The sequence below is a fragment of the Cnephaeus nilssonii genome, assembly GCF_951640355.1.
Source record: "Cnephaeus nilssonii genome assembly, chromosome: 7".
Classification (NCBI taxonomy): domain Eukaryota; kingdom Metazoa; phylum Chordata; class Mammalia; order Chiroptera; family Vespertilionidae; genus Cnephaeus; species Cnephaeus nilssonii.
The window spans coordinates 94,424,986-94,448,205 of NC_137078.1; the positions used below are offsets into that span (position 1 = coordinate 94,424,986).

Below are 23,220 nucleotides of genomic sequence, written 5' to 3' on the forward strand. Positions count from 1 at the left end.
GGTCAAGCAACAGGCCCAAGGTCACCCAGTTTGGAAGTGGCATGGCCGGGATTTGAATCCTTGGCTGCGGCTCTAGTCCTCTGCAGCCTGGCCCTGTGGCTCAGTTGGTCGAATGTTGCCCCATGCACTGAGAGGTCATCAGTGGATCCCAGGTTGAGGCACATGCCCAAGTCTCCTCCTTGATCCCCAGCAGAGGGCATGCAGGAGGCAGCTGACTGATGTTTCTCTCTCTCTCCCTCTCCCTCTGAAAAACCAATAGCCCTAGTTTGTTTGGCTCAGTGGATAGAGCATCGGCCTACGGACTGAAGGGTCCTGGGTTTGATTCTAGTCAAGGGCACATGCCTGGGTTGCAGGCTTGATCCCCAGTGGGGGGCGTGCAAGAGGTGGCCAATCGATTCTCTCTCATCATTGATGTTTCTCTCTCCCTTTTCCTTCCTCTCTGAAATCAATAAAAATATTTTTAAAAAACATATATTAAAAAAATCAATAAAACACATATTTTTGCCCTGGCTGGTTTGGCTTATGGATAGAGCCTTGGCCTGCAGACTGAAAGTCCCAGGTTTGATTCTGGTCAAGGGCACATGCCCAGGTTGTGGGCTTGATCCCCAGTGGGGGGTGGGGGGGTGCAGGAGGCAGCCCATCAATGATTCTCTCTCATCATTGATGTTTCTATCTCTCCCACTCCCTTCCTCTCTGAAATCAATAAAAATATATTAAATAAATTTTTAAAAAAGCTAACAAGCTTCAGTAAAGAGTGGAGGGTCAGTCACAAACTCTGGAGCCACATGACCTGGGGTCAAATTTTGGCTCTACTTTTTCTGAACTGTGTGATCTTGAGCAAGTACCTTAACCTCTCTGTGCTGAAATAAAATGGTGCTAATAGGGTCTACCTGTTAGAATTGTTTTGTAATGCATGTGTTAATGTAAAACAACAACAACAACAACAAAACATTCAAACCTGTAAAGAATTTCTGTCAGTTTATTTGAGCCAAACTGTTGACAACTGCCAGGGAGCAGAATCTCAAGGTACTGAGATAGTGCTCCGGAGAAGGGCAGTTTTTCATCTTGTTTTATACATTACCATCAAAGGAGAAGACGTAAGTGGGTTATATGAAATCCATTGGTGACAGATTAGGGAGGTGGGAGAAAGCAAATTGGGGAAACCTCTGGGATTGGATAAAAAGTAAGCCCTAGCCAGTTTGGCTCGGTGGATAGAGCGTTGGCCTACGGACTGAAGGGTCCCAAGTTTGATTCCGGTCAAGGGCACGTGCCCGGGTTGCAGGCTCGGTCCCCAGTGGGGGGCGTGCAGGAGGCAGCTGATCAATGATTCTCTCTCATCATTGATGTTTCTATCTCTCTCTCCCTCTTCCTTCCTCTCTGAAATCAATGAAATCAATAAAAATATGTGTTTGTTTTTTTTAAAAAAAGTAAAATGATAGGTACATGCTTCTTTTACACAGGTGGGCATAAGATAGTTAACAGTCAACAATTAACACGGTAACAATAACAAGAGGGATCTGTGGGCTCAGCCAGGGCTGTGCTCTGAGGGTCCGGGAAAAGGGAAGTTACCGTTGCCCTAACACTCCACAGGTATGTTATCTCAGACGCAAAACAACAGTAGGCTCAGTAAAGATGGAACCTGGCCTTTGTCAGGGAAGATACTGGCCTAGGACATGACTACCCATAGACACTGCTTGTTGATTAAAGGTTTTAATTTCAGACCATGCTTTGTGGTTCCTTTAGGTCTCCTGAGTTTGCAAGGCCGCCATGCAGGCCTTTCCTGAGCCAGTCAGGTTAGCACGGGGCCCCTTTTCGTCCACGTGTAAAACCTTTGGCACTTGGTAGCGGCATAGCTCACGTATGCCATGCACTGGAAGGCCCGGTAGGGCGCAGATACCCATATTTCATAGAGATTTGGATCCTTATATCCCCAGTCTCACCCACACTCTCCCTGGTGCCATTGGGACCAAGACGGGGCGGGGCGGGGGGGGGGGGGCGGGTGTCAGAGGAGCTGCCCTAGTACCTGGGTCTTCTCTCCAGGAAAAGCAGGTGAGGGCAGAGGGAAAGGTCCCCTGGCCTCTCACAGAGCCTGTGTGTGTGTGTGTGGGGGGGGGGGGGGGGGGGGAGGGGCAGGTGTGGAGGTGGGGAGGGAACCTCCCAAGCCTTAGTCCTCTCAGCAATAAACAAAGATCAGATGGCGCCCTCCCAGGGCAGCTGTGAGGAAGCTGAGAGAGGTGATGTTTTAGTATAAGCTCAATAAATGCTAAGCTCTTGTTAAAATTGTTGTTTTCCCAACAAGGAAATCAAAGGTTCCACCCACACTGGCTCTGCCCTCCAACGCGGCAGGGTCCTGAGGGGCTGGGTGTCTTCAGCCGGCTGGATGGGGGAGCAAGGCCAGGGGCCCTGGGCAGGGGAGGGGGGCTGTTTACTGTCAGCACAGCTGGCCCGGGGCTCACTGCCAGCATCAGCCAGGCCAGTCCCCCAGCGCCTGGATCCAGGGACAGCCCTCCAGGAGAGCGTGGGGGCTGCTCGACTGGGTGGGGGCCCTCTGGGTGCCTCCCTGAAGGACAAAAGCAGGGCTGCTGGCCCCAGGGAGCCAGAGAGAGAGGGCAGGATGGTAGATCTGCTCTTTCCTCCCTCCCTCCCTTCTCACACAACTCTTGACCATCTACCACCCCAGGCACGTTAAGGCTGCGGACTGCTAACTTAAATTAAAAAGGCCTTTTGAAGTGAGAGGCAACAGGTATTTATTTCGATTCCAGGGCAGGGCACATGTCCAGGTTTCAGGTTTGATCCCTAGTAGGGGGCATGTAGGAGGCAGCCAATCAATTATTCTCTCTCATCAATGTTTTTCTCTCTCTCCCTCCCCATAAATCAATAAAAATATACTTTTATTTTTTTAAAAACATACTTTTAAACAATAAAATTATCTCATTGGAACATTTGAGATCTTGCTTCTCAGCAATGTCATCAGTTTGGCTCAAATAAACTCTTATAAACATTCTCTAAATACATACATAAAATGTCCTCATTTACTTTATTTCTTTTTGACGGGACATGGTCCTGAATTAAGCATGGCTGCCAACCTAGGGACACATTCACTTATTCACCCTTTCACTCATTGGTTCAATAAAGTCTATCATTTATTTTTTTTTAATATATATTTTATTGATTTTTTTACAGAGAGGAAAGGAGAGGGATAGGGAGTTAGAAACATTGATGAGAGAGAAACATCGGTCAGCTGCCTCCTGCACACCCCCTACTGGGGATGTGCCCGAAACCAAGGTACATGCCCTTGACCGGAATCGAACCTGGGACCCTTGAATCCGCAGGCCGACGCTCTATCCATTGAGCCAAACCGGTTAGGGTTATTATTATTTTTTAAATATATTTTTATGATTTCAGAGAGAAAGGGAAAGATAGAAACATCAATGATGAGAGAGAATCACCGACCAGCTGCCTCCTGCACGCCCCACATTGGGGATTGAGCCCAAAACCTGGGCATGTGCCCTGATGGAGAACCAAACTGTGACCTCCTGGTTCATAGGTTGATACTCAACCTCTGAGCCACGCCGGCTGGGTTAAAGTCTATCATTAATTCATTGATTCATTCCCTCAACAGGTTTTCGGTAAATCCATACAGTATGGTCTGTTGCTAAAGCTCTGAGGTCCAAATTACTTCCATTTCCAGCCTGGATCTGCCACTTACTAGCTGTGTGACCAGTTGATTAACCTACCAGAGCCTCAGTTTCCTCACCTGTAAAATGGTATAGCACCTCATAGGACTGTGCTGAAGAGACTAACTGAGCTTTTCTCCTCCATCCCTGTGCCCCATCTCAGTGAGGGCCCCACTCACCTGTTCAGCCTCCCAGACACTCCCTACATGCTGCCAGGCCCTGGGCTGGGTCCTTGGAAATTCTTCATTCTTCCTTCGTTCGCTCATTCAACACATGTGGACCGAGTGCCTACAGCATAGCATGGGGTTATGATACTGTGACAACAGGTGTGTGGTCACACTGCCTGGGGTTTGGATTTGGGCTCTGCCTCTTTCTGAGTCGGCGACCTTGAGCACATCACTTCATCTCTCTGTGCCTCAGTTTCCTCATCTGTATAATGGCAATAAAAATTGCACCCACCTCACAGGTCTGGTGTGAAAGGAACTTGAGGCGGGTGGTGCACCTAAAAACACCAGCAGTCATTATTGCAGATGAAAGCGGTATTGGTTAGAATGAAAGTTTGGCTTCTGAATACATGGACCCCCCACTGAGCCACTGGCCCCTGGGCTCTGGCTCCGTGCCCAGCACCTTCCCACCTTCCCCAGCCAAACAGGGCCAGGGTGCCCTCCAGTCTGATGATAGGGCGACACCTGCTGGTGAAAAGGTAGATGTGCAGCCAAAGGCTGCACGCTTTTCCTCAAATTCCTTTTGTCAGTTGTCTTTGGGCTCTTCTAGCCCCGTGATTCTTGTTTGTTGTTTTTGTTTTGCTTTGTTTCCTTTTATTTTGGCCCACTGGTTCTTAGCGAGGAGAAGAGAGGAAGGCACCTATGTTGTCCAGATTATTCTGTCACCACCTCTCTAGGTCAAACCATCCCCTCCTTGCCTGAATTAAGGGGCAGCTTCCTCAAGCTTCTGATCCCAGCACAAGAACTAGAGGAAATTTTTATTCAATTTTTTATTTTTAAACTATGTTTTTATTGATTTTCAGAAACAGGGGAAGGGGAAGGGATAGAGAGGTAGAAACATCGATGAGAGAGGAACATCATAGATTGGCTGCCTCCTTACATGCCCCCTACTGGGGATCAAGCCTGCAACCAGGGCATGTGCCCTGACCAGTAATCGAACCAGCGACCTCTTGGTTTCTGGGTCAGCGCTAAACCACTGAGCCACACTGGTGGGGCTAGAGGGCATTTTTTAAAAGGTAGGTCTGGTCATGTCACTCTGCTCACAATTTCCAGTGTCCCATCTCAGAATAAAATCGAAAGACCTCATTGTGACCTGCAAGGACCCACATAACGTGGCCCCTGCCACTTCTCTGGCCTGTCTGCTCGTTTCATGTGTGTGCTTTGCTGGAGAATAAGCACCTTGGTGGTGGGGCCCCATCTGTTTTATCACTGCTCCGTCCCAGCTTCTAGCAGAGCCTGGCACCCAGTAGATGCCCAATAAATACTTGGTGAATGAATGAATGAATGCCCCAGCCAGACTGATTGTATGTTCCAGGTCCTTCTTCCTGGAACACTCCCCACCCCTGCCACCTTGCCTTTGTATGTTTCACTCACTGGTCAGATTGTAGCTTAGATGTCACTTCCTGCAGGAAGCCTTCCCTGATTTCCTCTCCCAAAGTGAGCTGGGCACCCTCCTCCAGCCCCAACAGCATTCTGTGTGCCCTATTGTTGCATTTGTCAGGAGCTATGGCAATTAGTAGTCACCTTTCTCAACTTTCCCACCAGGCTGTGAGCTCAAAGACAGGGTTATGTCTGTTCTCTCTGAATCCCCTCGGCTTAAGAGACCTTACTAGGATGAGAGGCCATTGACCCTATGGTTAGGAGCAAGAACTTGAGCACCAGGCTTTTTTATTTTAAATTGGTATAATTTTGGGGTTATTATTATTATTATTAATTATTGATTCTAGAGACAGGAAGGGAGAGGAAGAGAGAGAGAAACACAGGTTCTAATCCCAACTGTACTAGTCCATGGGGACTTAAGTGGGTGCCTCAACCTTTCTGTGCCTCAGTTCCCTAATCTGTGAAATGGGTACAAAAATAGTGCGTCCCCATACTGGCACAACAAGGATGTTGTTTCCCTGGCACAGAGCAAATGATCAATACATGTTGGCTACTAATGTTTGTAGGAACCTGGTAAAAACAGTCAATGAATAAATAACTTTAATCTGAGAGCCCTGACACCTTCCTCAGGTGGGTTGATTTAGTGTTTCGCACACACTGTGCATCTCTTAGACCTACATACACCCTCCCTCACACCTGTGACCACACTTCCCGCTGGGGAACCTGACTGCCCTATGGAGCAGAAGCCCCCCTTTTTGTGTTTCTAGGGGGGCCGCATGAACCTGGCATGCAGTAGATGCTCAATAAGTAATATCTCTTATTTTATTTGTTCAGATAGGACACTCTATTCCCTTCTGCACACTTCCGCTCCCTCTTGAGGAGCCAGTTCCCTTTATCACTTGGGTGGCCAGATCCCACCTCAGTTCCGCTGGGTCTCGTGCCCTTGGGTGACCTATACACTTGCATGTGAGCCGAGACGGCAGCAGCCAGCGTGTGTGCTGGGGCGTCCTGACGCCATTCTGGTTTGCCCTGCAATGGCCCCGGGAGGGTGGCTCACAGTGCTCGCTCCTTCCCACTTTTTATTTATTTATTTGTTTGTTTGTTTGTTTGTTTATAAAATATATTTCTTTATTGATTTCAGAGAGGAAGGGAGAGGGAGAGAGAGAGAGAAACATCAATGATGAGAGAGAATCATTAACTGGCTGCCTCCTGCATGCCCCCCACTGGGGATCGGGCCCGCAACTCGGGCATGTGCCCTTGGCCGGAACCAAACCCAGGACCCTTCAGTCCGCAGGCCAACGCTCTATCCACTGAGCTAAACCAGCTAGGGAACTTTTTATTTATTTTTTAATTACATCTTTAATGTGGAAAGTATTACATATGTCCCCCTCGTCCCCCTACGGACCCAGTGCCCCGCCCAGGCCTTCACCACCCTATTGTCTGTGTCCGTGGGTTATACATATACATACAAGTTCTTTGGTTGATCTCTTCCCATCCACCTTCCCACCCCGCCTTCCCTCTGAAATTCCGCAGTCCGTTCCATGCTTCTACGTCTCTGGATCTATTTTGTTCATCCGTTTATTTTGTTCATTAGATTCCACATATGAGTGAGATCATGTGATACTTGTCTTTCTCTGACTGGCTTATTTCGCTTAGCGTAATACTCTCCAGGTCCCTCCATGCTGTCTCAAAGGGTAAGAGATCCTTCTTCTTTTTTTTACTGCCGCATAGAATTCCATGGTGTAAATGTACCACAGTTTTTCTATCCCCTCATCTACTGATGGGCCAACCCCCTCCTCCCATGATCAGGCTGTTCCAGTCAATCTGCCTGCCCACAGGCACAGGAGGAGAAAGCTTTGAGCCCCTGACTGTTTCCCAGGCTGAATACCTTGCAGGCATTGTCTTTAAGGGGCTCCCCTTGGCTTCAGGGGCCTCCTGGGCGCACAGTGGGCTGAGCGGGGAGGAAGCTGGGGCCACAGTCCCTCTGCAGGGTGGCGGGGTGCCCCTGGCCTGGGCAAGGGGCCCCCCGCCCAGGGAGGCCTCCTGAGTCAGATGAGGCTGGCTGTCCCCACAGAACAAGATATAGGTCTTCACTGGAGGGGTGACAAGTCCTAGGTAAGGACCGGGGGCTTGGGGTGGCACAGCGGGTGCTGCCAGGGAGAGCTGTTTCCCACTAGCACAGTCGATGACGAAAGTTAGGTGAGCTGTGGGCGTGGCCTTCTGACGGTGGGCCGGCTTCCCACCTAGAAGGAAGGCACAGACCAAAGGCTGTGTTAGCACAAGGGACGTGGTTCTGTTCATTCATTGGTTGAACCACGTGCTCATTCATTCCACACGTGGAAAGGGCAGGGTCTCAGGGCCTGGACCTCAGCCGCAGAGAGACCGGACCGCACATCCTGCTTCCCCTGCTCGGCCACCTGCCTCCCAGAAGCAGGGACCACGTCCTGGGAGCTTCTCGTCCTTCCTGGGCACACGGATGGCCCGGCACCTTGTCAACACGCCGATTCTGGAAGCGTGGGCCTGGGGTGGGGCCTGGGGCCCTCAGGGAGCACCTTGTGGCTCTCCCCGTCCCCACATCAGACCAGAACCTCAGAGAACACCTTTAGCGCCCCGGCCCCTTTGCCCCGAGGATTCCTCCTCTGTGCTTCCCTCCCAACTCAGAGCCCAGCGCAGGGAGGAGCAGCTGTGAGCCAGCCCGTCTGTCCGTGTATCAGGGGAGCAGGTGCCAGAGCAGGTGACTCTGAGGCAAAAGCCGGGGCTCTTCAAACAGTGATGTTTAGAGTTTCCCTCCTAATAAACACAGCCACTGTCTGAACTGTGTGCTTGTCGCCAGGCGCAGGCTACAGGGAGCTTCCGTGCGGCTCGGTCGGTTAATACAAGAAACAATGTGAAGTCCACCCCTGGCTTGCAAATCCTGCAGCCCCAAGGGAGGGTAGCTGTGCTCTGCCCTCACCTCCCAGCACCTCCGGGGCCGAGGCAGTCTCTGCCACCTCTTACCTGAACTGGGGCCCAGCTCTGTCCCGGGGCCCATGGTTTCGGGGCTGGCTCTCCGGCCCATGGGGTCTTCTGATGAGGCCACCGCTGCTGCCCGGCACCAGGTCTAGCCTGGTCGCTGAGCGGAGGCAGGAGGAGCCGTTTCTGGCAGCCTCTTCCCGGATGTCGTTCCCCATCCAAGGACCAGGCCTTCTTATTTACCGGATCCGGATCGCCTGAGTGATGTCCTGGCTCCCGGAACCACAGGAACTGGCCTGGGGCAGCTGGGGGATTACTTTGATCCGCAGGGTTATGTCAACAAGGTGGTTGTTGGGTCTGAGGGAGGCAGGCCTTCTACCAAACAGACACCATTTCTCCCGACGGCAGCGGCTTCCTGTCTCGGGACAGGCCTTAGAACCTCCTCATCCAGGCCTCCGCTTCCCAAGCCTCCGTCCCCACCACCAGCTTTGCTGCGTTACGTTTTTTCCTACCGAAGCATTCAGGGAAAGCTATTTATGGAACATGCCCTTGGTCTGGGGGACCTAAACAAAAACATTTTTTTCTCACAGTTCTGGATGTTGGAAAGTCCGAGGTCAAGGCGTCTGCAGATTTGGTTTCTGGCGAAGACCTGCTTACTGGTTTGTAGAAGCTTCTTCTTGTCTTCTTTTCCTGGGACAAGGGGGCTCTTTGGGGGGCTCTGTTATAAGGCTCCCACCTCATGATCTGATCACCTCCCAAAGACCCCCCCACACACACACACCTAATATCATCACACTGGGGGCAGGTTTCAGAATAGGAATTTGGGGAGGACACAGTCTACAGCATCCTTTAAGTCCAATCAACTGAAAAAGAAAAATACTTAACAAAGAAAATTGATATTGTTTCATTAAATGGAAATAGTGTTACTATTATGCGTAAGAAGTAACTCTGCTGGTGTGGCTCAGTTGGTTAAGCATCATCCCACGCACCAAAGGTCACGGGTTCGATTCTCCGTCAGGGGTCAGGGCACTTGCCCGGTTGCAGGCTCAATCCCCAGCAGGGGGCATGCAGGAGGCAGCCCATTGATGTCTCTCTCTCTCCCCCTCTCCCTTCCTCTCTCTCTCTCTAAAATCAATTAAAAGCAGAGGCCATGCGCCCCTAGGTCCGGGTGAGGCCACGCGCCCCTGGGTCCGGGGGAAGCTAGATCCCGGGTCCGGGTGAGGCCGTGTGCCCCTGGATCCGGGTGAGGCTGGGTCCCGGGTCCGGGTGAGGCCGTGGGCCCCTGGATCCGGGTGAGGCCACGCGACCCTGGGTCTGGGAGAGGCCACGCGCCCCTGGGTCCGGGTGAGGCCACGCGCCCCTGGGTCCAGGGGAAGCTAGATCCCGGGTCCGGGCGAGGCTGTGTGCCCCTGGATCCGGGTGAGGCCACGCGACCCTGGGTCTGGGAGAGGCCACGCGCCCCTGGGTCCGGGTGAGGCCACGCGCCCCTGGGTCCAGGGGAAGCTAGATCCCGGGTCCGGGCGAGGCTGTGTGCCCCTGGATCCGGGTGAGGCTAGATCCCGGGTCCGGGGGAAGCCGCGCGCACCTGGGTCCGGGTGAGGCCACGCACCCCCTGGGTCCAGGTGAGGCCACGCACCCCCTGGGTCCGGGTGAGGCCACGTGCCCCTGGGTCCGGATGAAGCCGTGCCCCTGGGTCCGGCCGAGACCAAACCAGAGGGAGTCGGACCTGCATTACCACCATTTGTCCACCATCCAGAGCTGAGGGGTCAGTGCTGACATGTACACATAAGGAACTGGTGGACATTGATATTGGGTCTCAAAAGAACTGTTGGTCCAGAAAGAAACTCACTACAGACTGATTCATTTGCCTGTCAGCATAACTATTATTGCTCATCTCACATTCAGTTCATATAAGTATATCTCTAGCGACACATGATCTCGCTCATCTAGGGGAAATGATGAACAACATAGACTGATGAACAAGAACAGAACCAGAAACAAGGAGGCATCGATCAGACTATCGGGCCTCAGAGGGAGGATAGGGGAGGGTGGGGGGAGGGGGGAGAGATCAACCAAAGGACTTGTGTGCATGCATATGAGCCTAACCAATGGTTGAGTTCAACAGGGGGTTGGGGCATCCGTGGGGAGGGGTGTGGGATGGGAGTGGGGGGATGAGGACAAATATGTGACACCTTAATCAATAAAGAAATTTAAAAAATAATAATAATAAAATCAATTAAAAGCAAAAAAAGAGTACTGTATTCTGATTCTGACATCAATTCGAGGTGTGTTTTCCCCCCACTCAACCAAGCAATTAACTCAGTTCAGACACTGTCTCCCTGGAGATAGGACCTGGAGGCAGTGTCAGACCCCATAGGTTATGGGCTCTCCTACAAGACTACTACCCCCACCCCCACTCCCACACCGCAGATGCCAATCAAAAGTCCAGGTTGTGCCCTAGCCGGTTGGCTCAGTGGATAGAACGTCAGCCTGAGGAACGAAGGGTGCCAGGTATCATTCTGGTCAAGGGCACAAGCCTGGGTCGCAGGCCTGATCCCCACAAGTGGGCGCGTAGGAGGCTGCCGATCCATGATTTTCTCTCATCATTGGTGTTTCTATCTCTCTCCCTCTCTGAAATCAATAAAAATATATTAAAAAAAAAAAGTCCAGGTTGTCATCGAGCTTCTATAGCTTAGAGGTTCCCACAACCCTCTCCTTGGGCTCGATTAATTTGCTAGAGCAGCTCACAGAATTCAGAGAAGCATGTTACTTCTTAGGTGGCCAGTTTCTTATTAAAGGTGAAGAATGAGTAAGAAAACAAGACGAAGTCAGTCCAGCTAAGCTGACTGAAAATGGAGTCTGTATAGTCAAGCTCACAAAACCAGTTTAGACCAAATGGGCTGAAGCATGAGGAACAGATTTAATTTTACTCTAAGGAGCCTGAGGAGTTAAACTTTTGAACTTCTCAGCTGTACATCAATGACTGGAGAGATATATAAATCCTATAGACAACCTTCTGAAGAATCAGGAAAGAATGGTCTCTTGTCCACACCACCAGACACCCGTGTTGACGTAAGAAACGTCCAAACCTGTAGAGAATTTTTGTAACGGTTTATTTGAGGCAAACTGACAACAGATGCATGGGAGCAAGGTCTCAAATGCTCCGGAGAACAACAGTTTTGCAATTTCTTATATGCATTTGAAATTAAGAAGGGAATGTAAGGAAGAATGCATGAAGATGGAAGAGAGCAGGGTGGGGATTGGGTTTCATCAGAGAGAGAGAGAGAGAGAGAGAGAGAGAGAGAGAGAGAGAGAGAGAGAAACATCGATGATGAGAGAGAATCATTGATCGGCTGCCTCCTGCACACCCCACACTGGAGACGGAGCCTGCAACCCGGGCATTGCATGTGCCGCCACCAGGAATCGAACCATGATCTTTTGGTTCATAGGTCAATGCTCAGCCACTGAGCCACACCAGCCCTGTTTAAGGGTGCTTTCGGTTTATTTCAAAGTTGAGTTAATCTAGATGCACAGAAACAATGGACAAATGGGATTGCTTATGGCAAGATAAACCTTTTACTAAAAAGTTATAGGCCTAGCCGAAACCGGTTTGGCTCAGTGGATAGAGAGTCGGCCTGTGGACTCGAGGCTCCCAGGTTTGATTCCAGTCAGGGGCATGTACCTTGGTTGCGGGCACATCCCCAGTGTGTGTGTGTGTGTGGGGGGGGGGGGGTGCAGGAGGCAGCTGATTGATGTTTCTCTCTCATTGATGTTTCTCTCTCATTGATGTTTCTAACTCTCTCTCCCTCTCCCTTCCTCTCTGTAAAAAATCAATAAAATATATTTTAAAAAAATGTTATAGGCCTAGGGATTGACTACCCACCATGACCTGCCCAGTTAGGAATTTATGATCAGACCCACAAGGTGATCTGGTCATCTACATCTATTATCTGGAAAGACCACAGACTTCTGGAAGATCAGCACCTCACACCAATCCAGAGGCTGAGAATGCAGACCTGGTTCTTTGGAACACGCTGGGCATTGCCTAGTTGTGTTTCCTATTTGCACATCCCTTGACTAAATCTTTGTCATTCATTTCTAGCCAAAGCCTCCTGATTTGATTTGACAAAGAATATACTAGTAACTCGGGACCAGCCGGATGAAAGAGATGCATAGGGCAAGGTATGTGGGAAGGTAAAACCGGACAACCCAGGGGTCCGTGCTGCCTGTCACTACTGGAGCCAATTAAGCAGAGACAGGGTTGACTCAGACATGAGCGTTTATTCCAATACTGCCGGCAGTATGGGGGAGCAGCAGGTCACCCACAAACATCCGCTCTGCCTCTCTCCATAAGCCAAATCCTAATATCGGGTAGAAGAACAAAGATTACATGAGAGAGTAGGAATTACAGGCCTGGGAAAGTAGTCAGGGTACAATCCTTAAAGCAGGCGTCCTCAAACTACGGCCTGCGGGCCACATGCGGGTGTTTTTGCTGTTTTGTTTTTTTACTTCAAAATAAGATATGTGCAGTGTGCATAGGAATTTGTTCATAGTTTTTTTAAAACTATAGTCCGGCCCTCCAACGGTCTGAGGGACAGTGAACTGGCCCCCTGTTTAAAAAGTTTGAGGACCCCTGCTAAAGGTTACAAGTCATGCGGGCTGGGGGGAGGGGGTGCAGAGGGCGGGCGCCTCCGGGACTCGATTTCAGCCACGAGGTTGTAAATCTTGGATGGACTGCATTCTGATGTGAGCTCCCAGGTCCCAGGGCGCACAGCTCTCAGCCAGGTGAGAATGTGCTTTCTCTGATCAGAATAATCACCGTTACCAGAGCAGGATTTATGTTTCTTACAATTAGGGCGAGTCCCCAATATTCTATTTTTTGACCCTAACAAAGGGACGAGGAGCTTCAAAGCTCTGAGCACACCGCTCTCCCCAACTCTCTACGTGTTCACCAATTGGATGCTCCCGAACCCCATTTCTTTGGGTTTTCCTGAAGGAATTATTGATTACATTATTGGTCACAGATTGAACTCAATCCCTAGCCCCTCTGTCCTCCCAGAGGAAAATTCCAACTCAGTAATCACTTGATTGGTTATCCGTTCCCCATCCTCAGGTGACCTAGGGGCAAAACCCACTTCATTAACATAACAAAGATGCCTTGATCTCTCTTCTCATTTGGAAATTCTGAGGGTGCCAGGAACCTGGACTAAGAACCAAATATATACCGTATATTTACATGTATTATAAGTCATAATATCACAGGTGTGGACATTGACATGGGGAGATCATCCTGGATTATCTGGGTGAGCATACTCTAATCACACTAGTCCTTAAAGTTGAGAACATTTCCTGGCTGGGTTAGCAAGAGGGGTGATGATGGCCCTGGCCAGTGTTGCTCAGTCGGTTGAGCATCATCCCCGCTGTCCATTGACCCCTTGGTTTCGAGTCTGTTGGGGTCCCTTAGAGGTTAGGGGGTACATGCCTGTGGGGGAAGGAGAAGGGAAAGGGAATGTTACAGGTGTGGTGCGTGGAGAGCGCGCTTGGAACTTGGGTTTCAGGGGGTTTTAAAGCGAGATTTGGGAGAGGTCTTAGGGGAAGATCGATAAAAATATTCATTAGCTTTATGCTGATGGACCAAAATGAGATTTATTCTCTTAATCTGTCTGTCCTTGGGTGTGGTTGGCAAATGGCACTTAATTGGATTTCTGTTATCTGTCTCCGGGAATAGGGTGATTTAAACTGTTTTCCCCCTGGTTGGGGAGGAGAAATGCAAACCATTTACTTTTAAGTGTCCTTAGTTTAAGGAAGATAGGATTTAGTAGATAAGACACAAACTGGTGTTTAACTATCTGTCTCAGCTTCCCCATTCCACTTGTCCTGGAATTTTCCTAGCTTCTTACTATTCTAAAACAGAGTTGCCCCGCCCAGAAGGGTCGCAGGTTGGATTCCCAGTCAAGGGCACATTCCTGGGTTTGAGGTTCACTCCCCCCTCCACCCCCAGCACTAGTGGCAAGAGTGTTGTTAAAATTAAGAATCATGTAACATACACAAGATCAGAAGTGAAAAAAGGAGCCCTTTTAGCCGGTTTGGCTCAGTGGATAGAGCGTCGGCCTGCGAACTGAAAGGGCCCAGGTTGGATTCCGGTCAAGGGCACATACATGCCTGGGTTGTGGGCTCCATCCCCTGTGGAGGACTTGCAGGAGGAAGCCAATCCATGATTCTCTCATCATGAATGTTGTTGTTTTTTTAAAATATATTTTATTGATTTTTTACAGAGAGGAAGGGAGAGGGATGGAGAGTTAGAAACATTGATGAGAGAGAAACATCGATCAGCTGCCTCTTGCACAACCCCTACTGGGGATGTGCCCGCAACCAAGGTACATGCCCTTGACCGGAATCGAACCTGGGACCCTTGAGTCCGCAGGCTGACGCTCTATCCACTGAGCCAAACCGGTTTCGGCAAATGTTGTTGTTTTCATCATGAATGTTTCTCTCTCTCTCTCCCTCTTCCTTCCTTTCTGAAATCAATAAAAATATATTTTAAAAAAAGAAGTGAAAAAAAGAGAAAGCCCACGAACTGTGAGAAAATAGAGAAGTCAGTGGCCTGGAGGTGCTGGAAGTTGGAGAGGCCGCCGTCATCGCAGCCAGGCTAAGGAAGGAAACTGAGCGAGAGAGGGTACCGGTCGGCTCAGCGGACAGAACACAATCCGGTACCTGTGGCTTCGGAACCGCCCTGAGTTCACACCTGTGCCCGCCCCTCCGCGCCTGGCTTTTCCCTTCTCCGAAAGGGGAGACAAATGCTTGGCTCAGGCTGGTGAGGGAACACAGGGCCTGGCACACGGTCAGCGCTGGGCCGGTAAAAGCCGTGACTGTCGAATTTGGGACAGAAAGCCAAGGAAAGGGTACACTGAGATCCCCTCTAATCGCACAAGTTCAGGTCAACCGCTGGGCAGCCGGGCGCATGCGCCGGGCCGCCGCCGGGTCTGGCGCGGGCGCCGTGTTTGCGGCGGAAGTGGCAGCCGGGAAGCCGGCGAGGTCGGTTCCGCCCGACTCTAACATGGCGGCGCCCTTTGTCTGCCTGGAAGTGCCGACCCCGGCCTGCTCGCGGTCGTGATGCACCTCCCTCAGCGGCGGGGTCCGGGACATGGCAGGTGAGGGTCCGCAGGCGCCGGGCGCCGGGGGAGCCCCGCGATCCGGGCGGAGGCGGCGGAAGTCGGGGCGCGCCGGGGCGCCGGGACGGTTGTGTGGGGGAGGGGAGGCAGTGGGGTGGCCAGGGAACCCGGCCCGAGTGGACCCCGCGGGGCAGGAAGCCGAGGGGCGGCGGGGCGGGGTTCGCCGCGTGGGGAGCGGGCCGGCCGTGGGCGGGCGGGCCGGCAGTCCCGGCTGGGGAGCGCGGGTCGCCTCCCGGGCTGGTGTCACCCCAGCTGGTAGCATCTCCGCCCCCGCCGCGCAGCTGTCACCGCCCCCGGAGCCCCCGCGCCGCCGCGGGTGGGTGTCCTGTGGCCACGAGGTGGCGGGTGCCGGGGCAGCTCACTCTCTCCGGCTGGGGCAGAGGCGCAGGCCGGCCGGGGGTCTGGAGGTTCTGGCAGAGTAGGCGGCGAGACTGTCCCTGGGTACAGTTACTTCATTCATTCATTCGTTCCACAGACGGTGGTTCGTCCCCCGATGGGCTCTGACGTGAGAGCGAGTGACCCAAGACTGGCATAGTGGTTAAAAGTGAACGGGGGAGCCAGGCAGCCTGGCTTCCGTCTCTGTGTTTGCCAACCGTGGCCTTAAGCAAGTTAGGTTCTTCCTCTCGGAGATTCGAGTGAAGATGAGAGTTAAGAAAGACTAAGGAAGCCCACCGGCCGCGTGACCCAGTGGTTGAGCCTTGACCTATGAACCAGGAGGTCACGGGTTGGATTCAGGTCAGGGCACATGTCTGGGTTGCAGGCGCATTCTCCAGGGTGGGGAATGCAATGCGGGAGGCAGCCTATCTATGATTCTCTCTCATCATTGGTGTTTCTCTCTCTCTCTCCCTCTCTGAAACCAATACAAAAAAAAAAAAAAGACTAAGGAAGCAGGGTATGGTCTGCCCTCCGGGGGGCCTTTTAAAGCTAGTTATGGAGTTTACATTTTAGGTTGACAGGAAGTCGTTTAAGAATCAGATTTGTGGCCCGGCTGGCATGGCTCAGTGGTTGACATTGACCTATGAACCAGGAGGTCACAGTTCGCACATGCCCAGGTTTCGGGCTCAATCACCAGTGTGGGGCATGCAGGAGGCAGCCAATCAATGATTCTCTCTCATCATTGATGTTTCCATCTCTCTTTCCCTCTATCTTCCTATCTAAAGTCAATAAAAAATATATTTTTTTAAAAAAGAATCAGATTTGTGGCTATGTGAAGAATGTATTAAAGGGAGTGACCCTGGAGGTCAGGTAAGAGTCTGCTAGAATATTTCAGGTGAGAAGTGCCCGTGGCCACAGCAGACCAAAATGACGCAAGCTAACATTTATTGAGCACTTCCTTTGTGCCAGGCTCTGTGTCCAGTGCTCTGCTTTTGCCTGTTTGATGGGTGGGTGAAAGGGCAGCTCTTAAAGAAGCAGGTACCCTTTGGGTTCCCATCACATTTTGCACGTGGGTGACTTGGATTCAGGTAATGAGTGGGAGGAGGAGAGTCAAGCTGGAGTTTACCCAGACAGACTCATTAAGGGTAGCCTGGGCCACTTGGAAATCGGAGGTATGACTGAACTACTCAAGGACGGAACAAAACCAGCAGGCCGGTTTGTGTCCTTCTCAAGGCTCATTGTGATTGAGATCACCCTTTCAAGATAGCCTATTTTTTATATATATATATATATATATATATATATATATATATATATATATATTATTGATTTTTTTACAGAGAGGAAGGGAGAGGGACAGAGAGTTAGAAACATCGATGAGAGAGAAACATCGATCAGCTGCCTCCTGCACACCCCCTACTGGGGATGTGCCCACAACCAAGGTACATGCCCTTGACCGGAATCGAACCTGGGACCTTTCAGTCCGCAGGCCGACGCTCTATCCACTGAGCCAAACCGGTTTCGGCAGCCTATTTTTTTAAATATATATATTTTTATTGATTTTTTTACAGAGAGGAAGGGAGAGGGACAGAGAGTTAGAAACATCGATCAGCTGCCTCCTGCACACTCCCCACCGGGGATGTGCCCCGCAACCAAGATACACGCCCTTGACCGGAATCAAACCTGAGACCCTTGAGTCTGAAGGCTGACGCTCTATCCACTGAGCCAAAATGGTTAGGGCAAGATAACCTATTTTTTTAAATATATATTATTTTTATTGATTTCTGAGAGGAAGAGAGAGAGAGAGAGAGAGAGAGAGAGAGAGAGAGAGAGAGAGAAACATCAATGATGAGAGAGAATCACTGATTGGTTGCCTCCTGCACCCACTGGGGATCGAGCCCACAACCTGGGCATGTGCCCTTGACTGGGATCAAACCTGGGACCCTTCAGTCCGCAGTCAAGACGGTCTATCCACTGAGCCAAATCAGCTAGGGCAAGATAGGCTTTTCTTTAAAGTTATACAAACGACAAAATCCTAGTTTAGGGGAAATTATTGATATTGTTGTTTTACCAACAAAGACCAGCCTCAGCATTGGGGTAGTGATCACACCTTGTTTTAATTCTTAAAAAGCTGCAGCATAGCAACCCCAGAATATAGTGGCTGAAACAAAAGGGAAATTTATTCCTTGCCCCTTATTCGTCTGGAAGTAGGGAGTCCGGAGCTGGTAGAGCAGCGCCCTCTGTTTTGTGACGTCATCCAGGAGCCGGGTTCCACTGGTCATGTGGCTCTCCTTCCTAAAACCTGAGCTTCCATCTCATGGTCTAAGCTGGCTGCTCCGGCTCCTGCTTCAGGCATGCACTCCCTTTGGCAGAAAGGACAAGACAGTGGGGAGCACACGCTCATTCCTTTTACGGTTCTGATGTTTAAAGATACATACTTTGTGAACAACATGTCCCCAAACATAAGCATCTTGTGTACAAAGAATGACTCATGACTGTTCCAATACTGAGAACCTGCTTGGTCCCCTGTGTGACTAGATTGCTGACTTTGGGTCTTGGGCCCAGCCTGCGGGGAAGTCCACTGCATTGGTGAGAGAGGGCTGGGCATGCTTCCCAGGCAGGCTGGTCTGGCTTGGGTAGGTTTATGTTGCTTGTGCCCAGGGAGTCCAGGCTTGATTTTGCATTTAGCATTTTCTGTGCCCAGCGTGTCAGAGACTGTGCTAGGTGCCAGGGGTGTGGACCTGGGGAAGACTGGAACTCTTAGCTATATGGATAATCACAGTATTTGTTAGAAGCACCATATTCAGAAGTGAGTGGTGCACAGGGTGACTGTTGGAATGCTCTGCTGAGGTGGTGAGGATTTCGTGAACAGCCTGTCTTGGATTGGTAGCTGTAAAAGTCCCCTCGGAGAGAGGCAGCAGTGACTCAGGTATTGATTGGTGTGAATCCTTGCTTCCCTGTTTAGTGGCTGTGTCCTAAGGTCCAGTTCCTTCATCCCTGTGCCTCAGTTTCTTCATCTGTAAAATAGGGATAACAATCTCTACCTCAGAATTGTTTTGAGAGTTATGTGAGGTCAGGCATGTAATTCACAAGGTCTGATGTGCAAATGTTAGTTACCTCCTGCTGCAAGGTGCAGGGTGGTTCCAAGCCAGAGAGGGCAGTTAGGTGTGCAATAGAAGAAGGGCTAATCCTATGGGGAAACCAGGTTGCTGACCTCCCTGGAGGCAGGGATTATCCAGGTTGTACAAGGACTGCCCTCCCTGTTTCCTCGGGAGTCCCACCGAGCTTCCTAATGTTGTCAATCTGGCCCTGGCTGGTGTGGCTCAGTGGGTTGGAGTGTCATCCACAGCAAAAGATGGCGGGTTCAATTCCCAGTCAGGGCTCATATCCAGGTTGTGGGTTCGATCCCGGGTCGGGGTATATTCATGAGGTAACCGATTGATGTTTCTCTCTCACATTGATGTTTCTCTCTCTCTCTTCCTAAAATCAATTTATTCTCTTTTTTATGTCTCTGGTTCTATTTTATTCATCAGTTCATTTTGTTCATTAGATTCCACATATGAGTGAGATCATGTGATACTTACCTTTCTCTGACTGGCTTATTTCGCTTAACATAATACTCTCCAAGTGGTAAGAGTTCTTTCTTTTTTACAGCTGCGTGGTATTCCATTGTAGAAATCTCAAATCAATTTAAGTCCTAGCTGGTTTGGCTCAGTGGATAGAGCGTCGGCCTGTGGACCGAAGGGTCCCGAGTTCGATTCCGGTCAAGGGCACATGCCTGGGTTGCGGGCTCTACCCCCAGTAGGGGGCGTGCAGGAGGCAGCCAATCAATAATTCTCTCTCATCATTGATGTTTCTATCTCTCCCTCTCCCTTCCTCTCTGAAATCAATAAAAATGTTTTTTAAAAATAAAATCAATTTTAAAAAATTATAGTTGTCAATCTGTGGCTTCTCAGAGACCATACTCCGAAAAGTCTGGTGAGGGGTACTTGGAAGGCAAGGGTTCCTTCCAAACTCAAAGGCTTCTAGGAAACCTTCCCTGAGCCCTGCCCAGCCCCACCACGGCTGAGTTTGGAGCCCCTCCTCTGACTTCTTAGTATGCTCATGTCATAATCATAGGTTTCCCTGCAGGGACAGGGTCTGGCTTCTCCTGGTGTTCCCACTGTGTAGCTCATTTCCTGGCACATAGCTAGTGCTCAGTAAACGCTGTTGGATGGATGGATGTTGGCTTTGATTGACTGAAGAGGAACTGGCAGTTGGGGTTGGAGAGAACCTCAGTGCGGTGTGTGTGGTGTGGGGTTGGCATGCCGTTGATTGAATAGAGGGGAGGACCTGGTGGTTTATTTGGTATCTGGCTGTAACATGGGAAGTAACCATGGAGAACTGTGAGAGTTTAGGTTAGAAGATAGTTTCTCTGTCTGTCTTTTCCCAGTAGAACAGGGTTTCTCAACCTTGACATTGTTGACATTGGGGACTGGGTAAGTTTGTGGGGGGCTCCCTGTGCACTTGTGGATGTTAAGCAGCATCGCTGCCCTCTGCACACAGATGCCAGCAGTACCTGCCAAACTCCAGCTGTGGCTACCGAAAAGGTCCAGCGTTGCCAAACATCTCCTGGGGCAAAATGGCCCCCACCCAAGAACTGCACTGGAGGGTTAGGGGTAGAGCAAGAACTAAGTTAGACACACCTGGGCGTGTTCGCTTCCTTTTGCTTACCAGATGTGTGCCGTTGGGCAAAGTACTCCACCTCTTTAAGCCTCAGTTTCCTCAGTTGTAAAACGGGGGATATTGATGACCTCGCACATAACTTTAATAGGTGGAATGATTGATGAGGTAGTCTACTTCTGTTACTGGGCACAATTTTATTTTATTATTTTTTGTATGAGAAAGTTTACTTAGAAAGGTACAGAGGCACAAGAAGGGGCCCTGGGAGCTTAGAGAGAAAGGTAGAGGTAACTGGCCTGTGGGGAAGAGGAGGGGGAAGGGAAAGGCGTGGGCGTGCTGGGGGGGGGGGGGGGTGTGAGGCCGCTGTTGGCTACAGTTTTATAATGATTGAAACAATAGAGGTCAAAAAGTAAGCATTTCTGCACAGTGATTTCAGCCTTTGCTACAGGTGTGTGTGTGTGTGTGTGTGTGTGTGTGTGTGTGTGTGTGTGTACATGCGTGTGCGTGTGTGTTGAGTGTCTGCATAGGTTCCTGGCACTCTCTCAGGTCCACCTGGGTATTAATAGCTAGTTGAGGTCGACCTTAATAATGTAATCACCACCAACACGCACAGAAAACCAGGGCTCGGGCTCTTGAATTCAAACCCGCTTGTTAGGAAATTGGAGGGAGAGAAGCCTTGAGCTTCAAAGGAAGGAAGCAGCGGGCATGGGTGGAATTGAGGGTTGCGCACACATTGAAACAGCAGCGGCTCAGAGGTGGCATTCCAGCACAGTGGGGACCAGGCCAGAGAGCAGGCTTGGTGGGCTCACTGTAACATCAAAAACATTCCACTTCGGGTCTTTCGAAGGGTCTGGCAGCAGAACCTGCCCTCCCCACCCGCCCTTAGCACTTCCTGTCCTGGAACTATTCATACGCAGTCTCTTTCCTGTCCTGAGTGCAAGGCCCGGCTGCCGGTGGGAAGCTGCTCCCGGCTCACCGGCCAGGTGGGTGAGCACTTCTCATTTCAGTCTCTCAGGCTGACTGGGCCCCGTCAGGGACTTTCCTGGTTTCCTGTCATTCACTCAACTGCCCAAGTTCATGCTTCAAAACATTTTTTAAAGTCAGAAAGAACATTGTGAAATTTGTAAAAGTTTATTTGGGAAACATTGAGTAGATACAAAGTATAAAGTATAGACAGTGTAAAGAACAAGATTCAAGGAACATACTTGTACCCATCACTCAGTTTACTAAAAGGAATGATACCTTCCTGACCCCCCAGATAATCACTGAATTTAGCTTTTGTTATTCTCTTGCCTGTCTTATAGTTTTACCACGTGTTTGCATTGCTAAACAATGTATTGTTTAATTTTCCAGGTTTTTGAACTTGATATATATAGTCATGCTGTTTTCTTCAATGGCTTGAAGTTTTGGCTTAACATTTGTTCTTGGGATTATTAACCCATGGTGTATAGTTGTATTTCTTTTTCATTGATGAATTGTGTTCCATTGTATGAGAACTTATCGATCTTTCTATTGCTGGTGGACATTTGGTTTGTTTCCAATGTTTTGCTGAGACAAACAGTGCTGCCAGCGTTTGTGGGACACACAGGCACAGCCTGTCCAGGATACACCCCCAGGTGTGGGACTGACTCACAGGGCGTGTGCATTTTCATTTTGACCAAGTGGTCTCCCCAGTGTACACTCACTGACAGTTCACTCTGCTTCACGTCCCCCCAACAATGGTGTTACCAGACTTTGCAGGGAGGTTGCCATAGGAGCTGTTCAGTTATTTACCTCATGCCCCTGTGGTGGTCATGCCACGTGCCTCTGCCCTCTGGAAACAACGAGTCCATGATTTCTCTTGCCAGCACCCTCTTCTCCCCCTCCCCCCACCGAGTGCTTAGTGCTTAGTATGTAGAGCTTATTAGCAAGGCTGGGTTTGCTCTGGGCACAGTCCTTTACCAGGACTCACAGTTTCCTTACAGCTGGTGAAATGCCCTGTCAGAGTGGGAAATTGCAGCATATGCTCCGTGGCTCTCTGACCAGTTACTCACTTCCAAACATTAATTTTTACCCAGCCAGTGAGTGCATTAAACATTTGCTTCAGTGTTGGCAGGATGCCGTCCAGAGAGGACCGTTTTCTGCTCCTGCTCACTGGGACGTGTCCTGGCCACAGTGGAAACTGGCCGTCTTTCCACTTTTTGTCAGTCTGATACTGGAAGTGGTACCTTGTGCTTATTTATATTTATACTAGAGCCCCGGTGCATGAATTTGTGCACCAGTGGGTTCCCTCGGCCTGGCCTGCGGGATTGGGCTGAAACTGGCTCTCCGACATCCCCTGAGGGGTCCCGGATTGCAAGAGGGCACAGGCCAGGCTGAGGGACCCCACCGGTGCATGATTGGGGCCGGGGAGGGACATAGGAGGTTGGCCAGCCGGGGTGGGACCGTAGGAGGGCTCCAAGGTATGTCTGGCCCATCTAGCTCAGTCTCGTTCGGCCGGACCCCAGCAGCAAGCTAACCTACCGGTCCAAGCGTCTGCACCCTGGTGGTCAGTGCACTTCATAGTGAGCAGTTGAGTTCCTTAGCATATCATTAGCATATCATGTTTTGATTGGTTGAACAACCGGATGGCCAGACACTTAGCATATTAGGCTTTTATTATAAAAGATTTCTCTATTAGTGAGGTTGAATGAGAGAGAGAAACATTGATTTGTAGTTCTTTCTTTTTTTATTTTTATTTTTTTATTTTCTTTGATTTGTAGTTCTTATTTATGCATTCTTTGGTTGATTCTTGCATGT

At 50.3% G+C, this 23,220-nt stretch overlaps 2 protein-coding genes across 4 annotated transcripts in view; one reads left to right on the forward strand and one right to left on the reverse strand.

Moving 5' to 3' along the window:
- Positions 1-7,100: 7,100 nt before the first annotated feature.
- SRARP (steroid receptor associated and regulated protein) lies at positions 7,101-8,425 on the reverse strand (the record flags this gene model as incomplete). The annotated part of the gene is given in 3 exon segments (XM_079778036.1): positions 7,101-7,147; positions 7,150-7,524; positions 8,279-8,425. Coding segments are annotated over 3 exon segments (483 nt in total). The 5' UTR covers positions 8,340-8,425.
- Positions 8,426-15,251: 6,826 nt separating this feature from the next.
- ZBTB17 (zinc finger and BTB domain containing 17) overlaps positions 15,252-23,220 on the forward strand; it is a 31,965-nt gene continuing 23,996 nt past the window's right edge. For all 3 annotated transcript variants that reach the window (XM_079777534.1, XM_079777535.1, XM_079777536.1), the window contains exon 1: positions 15,252-15,384. In XM_079777534.1, the coding sequence (XP_079633660.1) occupies positions 15,378-15,384 (7 nt within the window). In that variant the 5' untranslated portion in view covers positions 15,252-15,377. The remainder of the gene's footprint in view (positions 15,385-23,220) is intronic.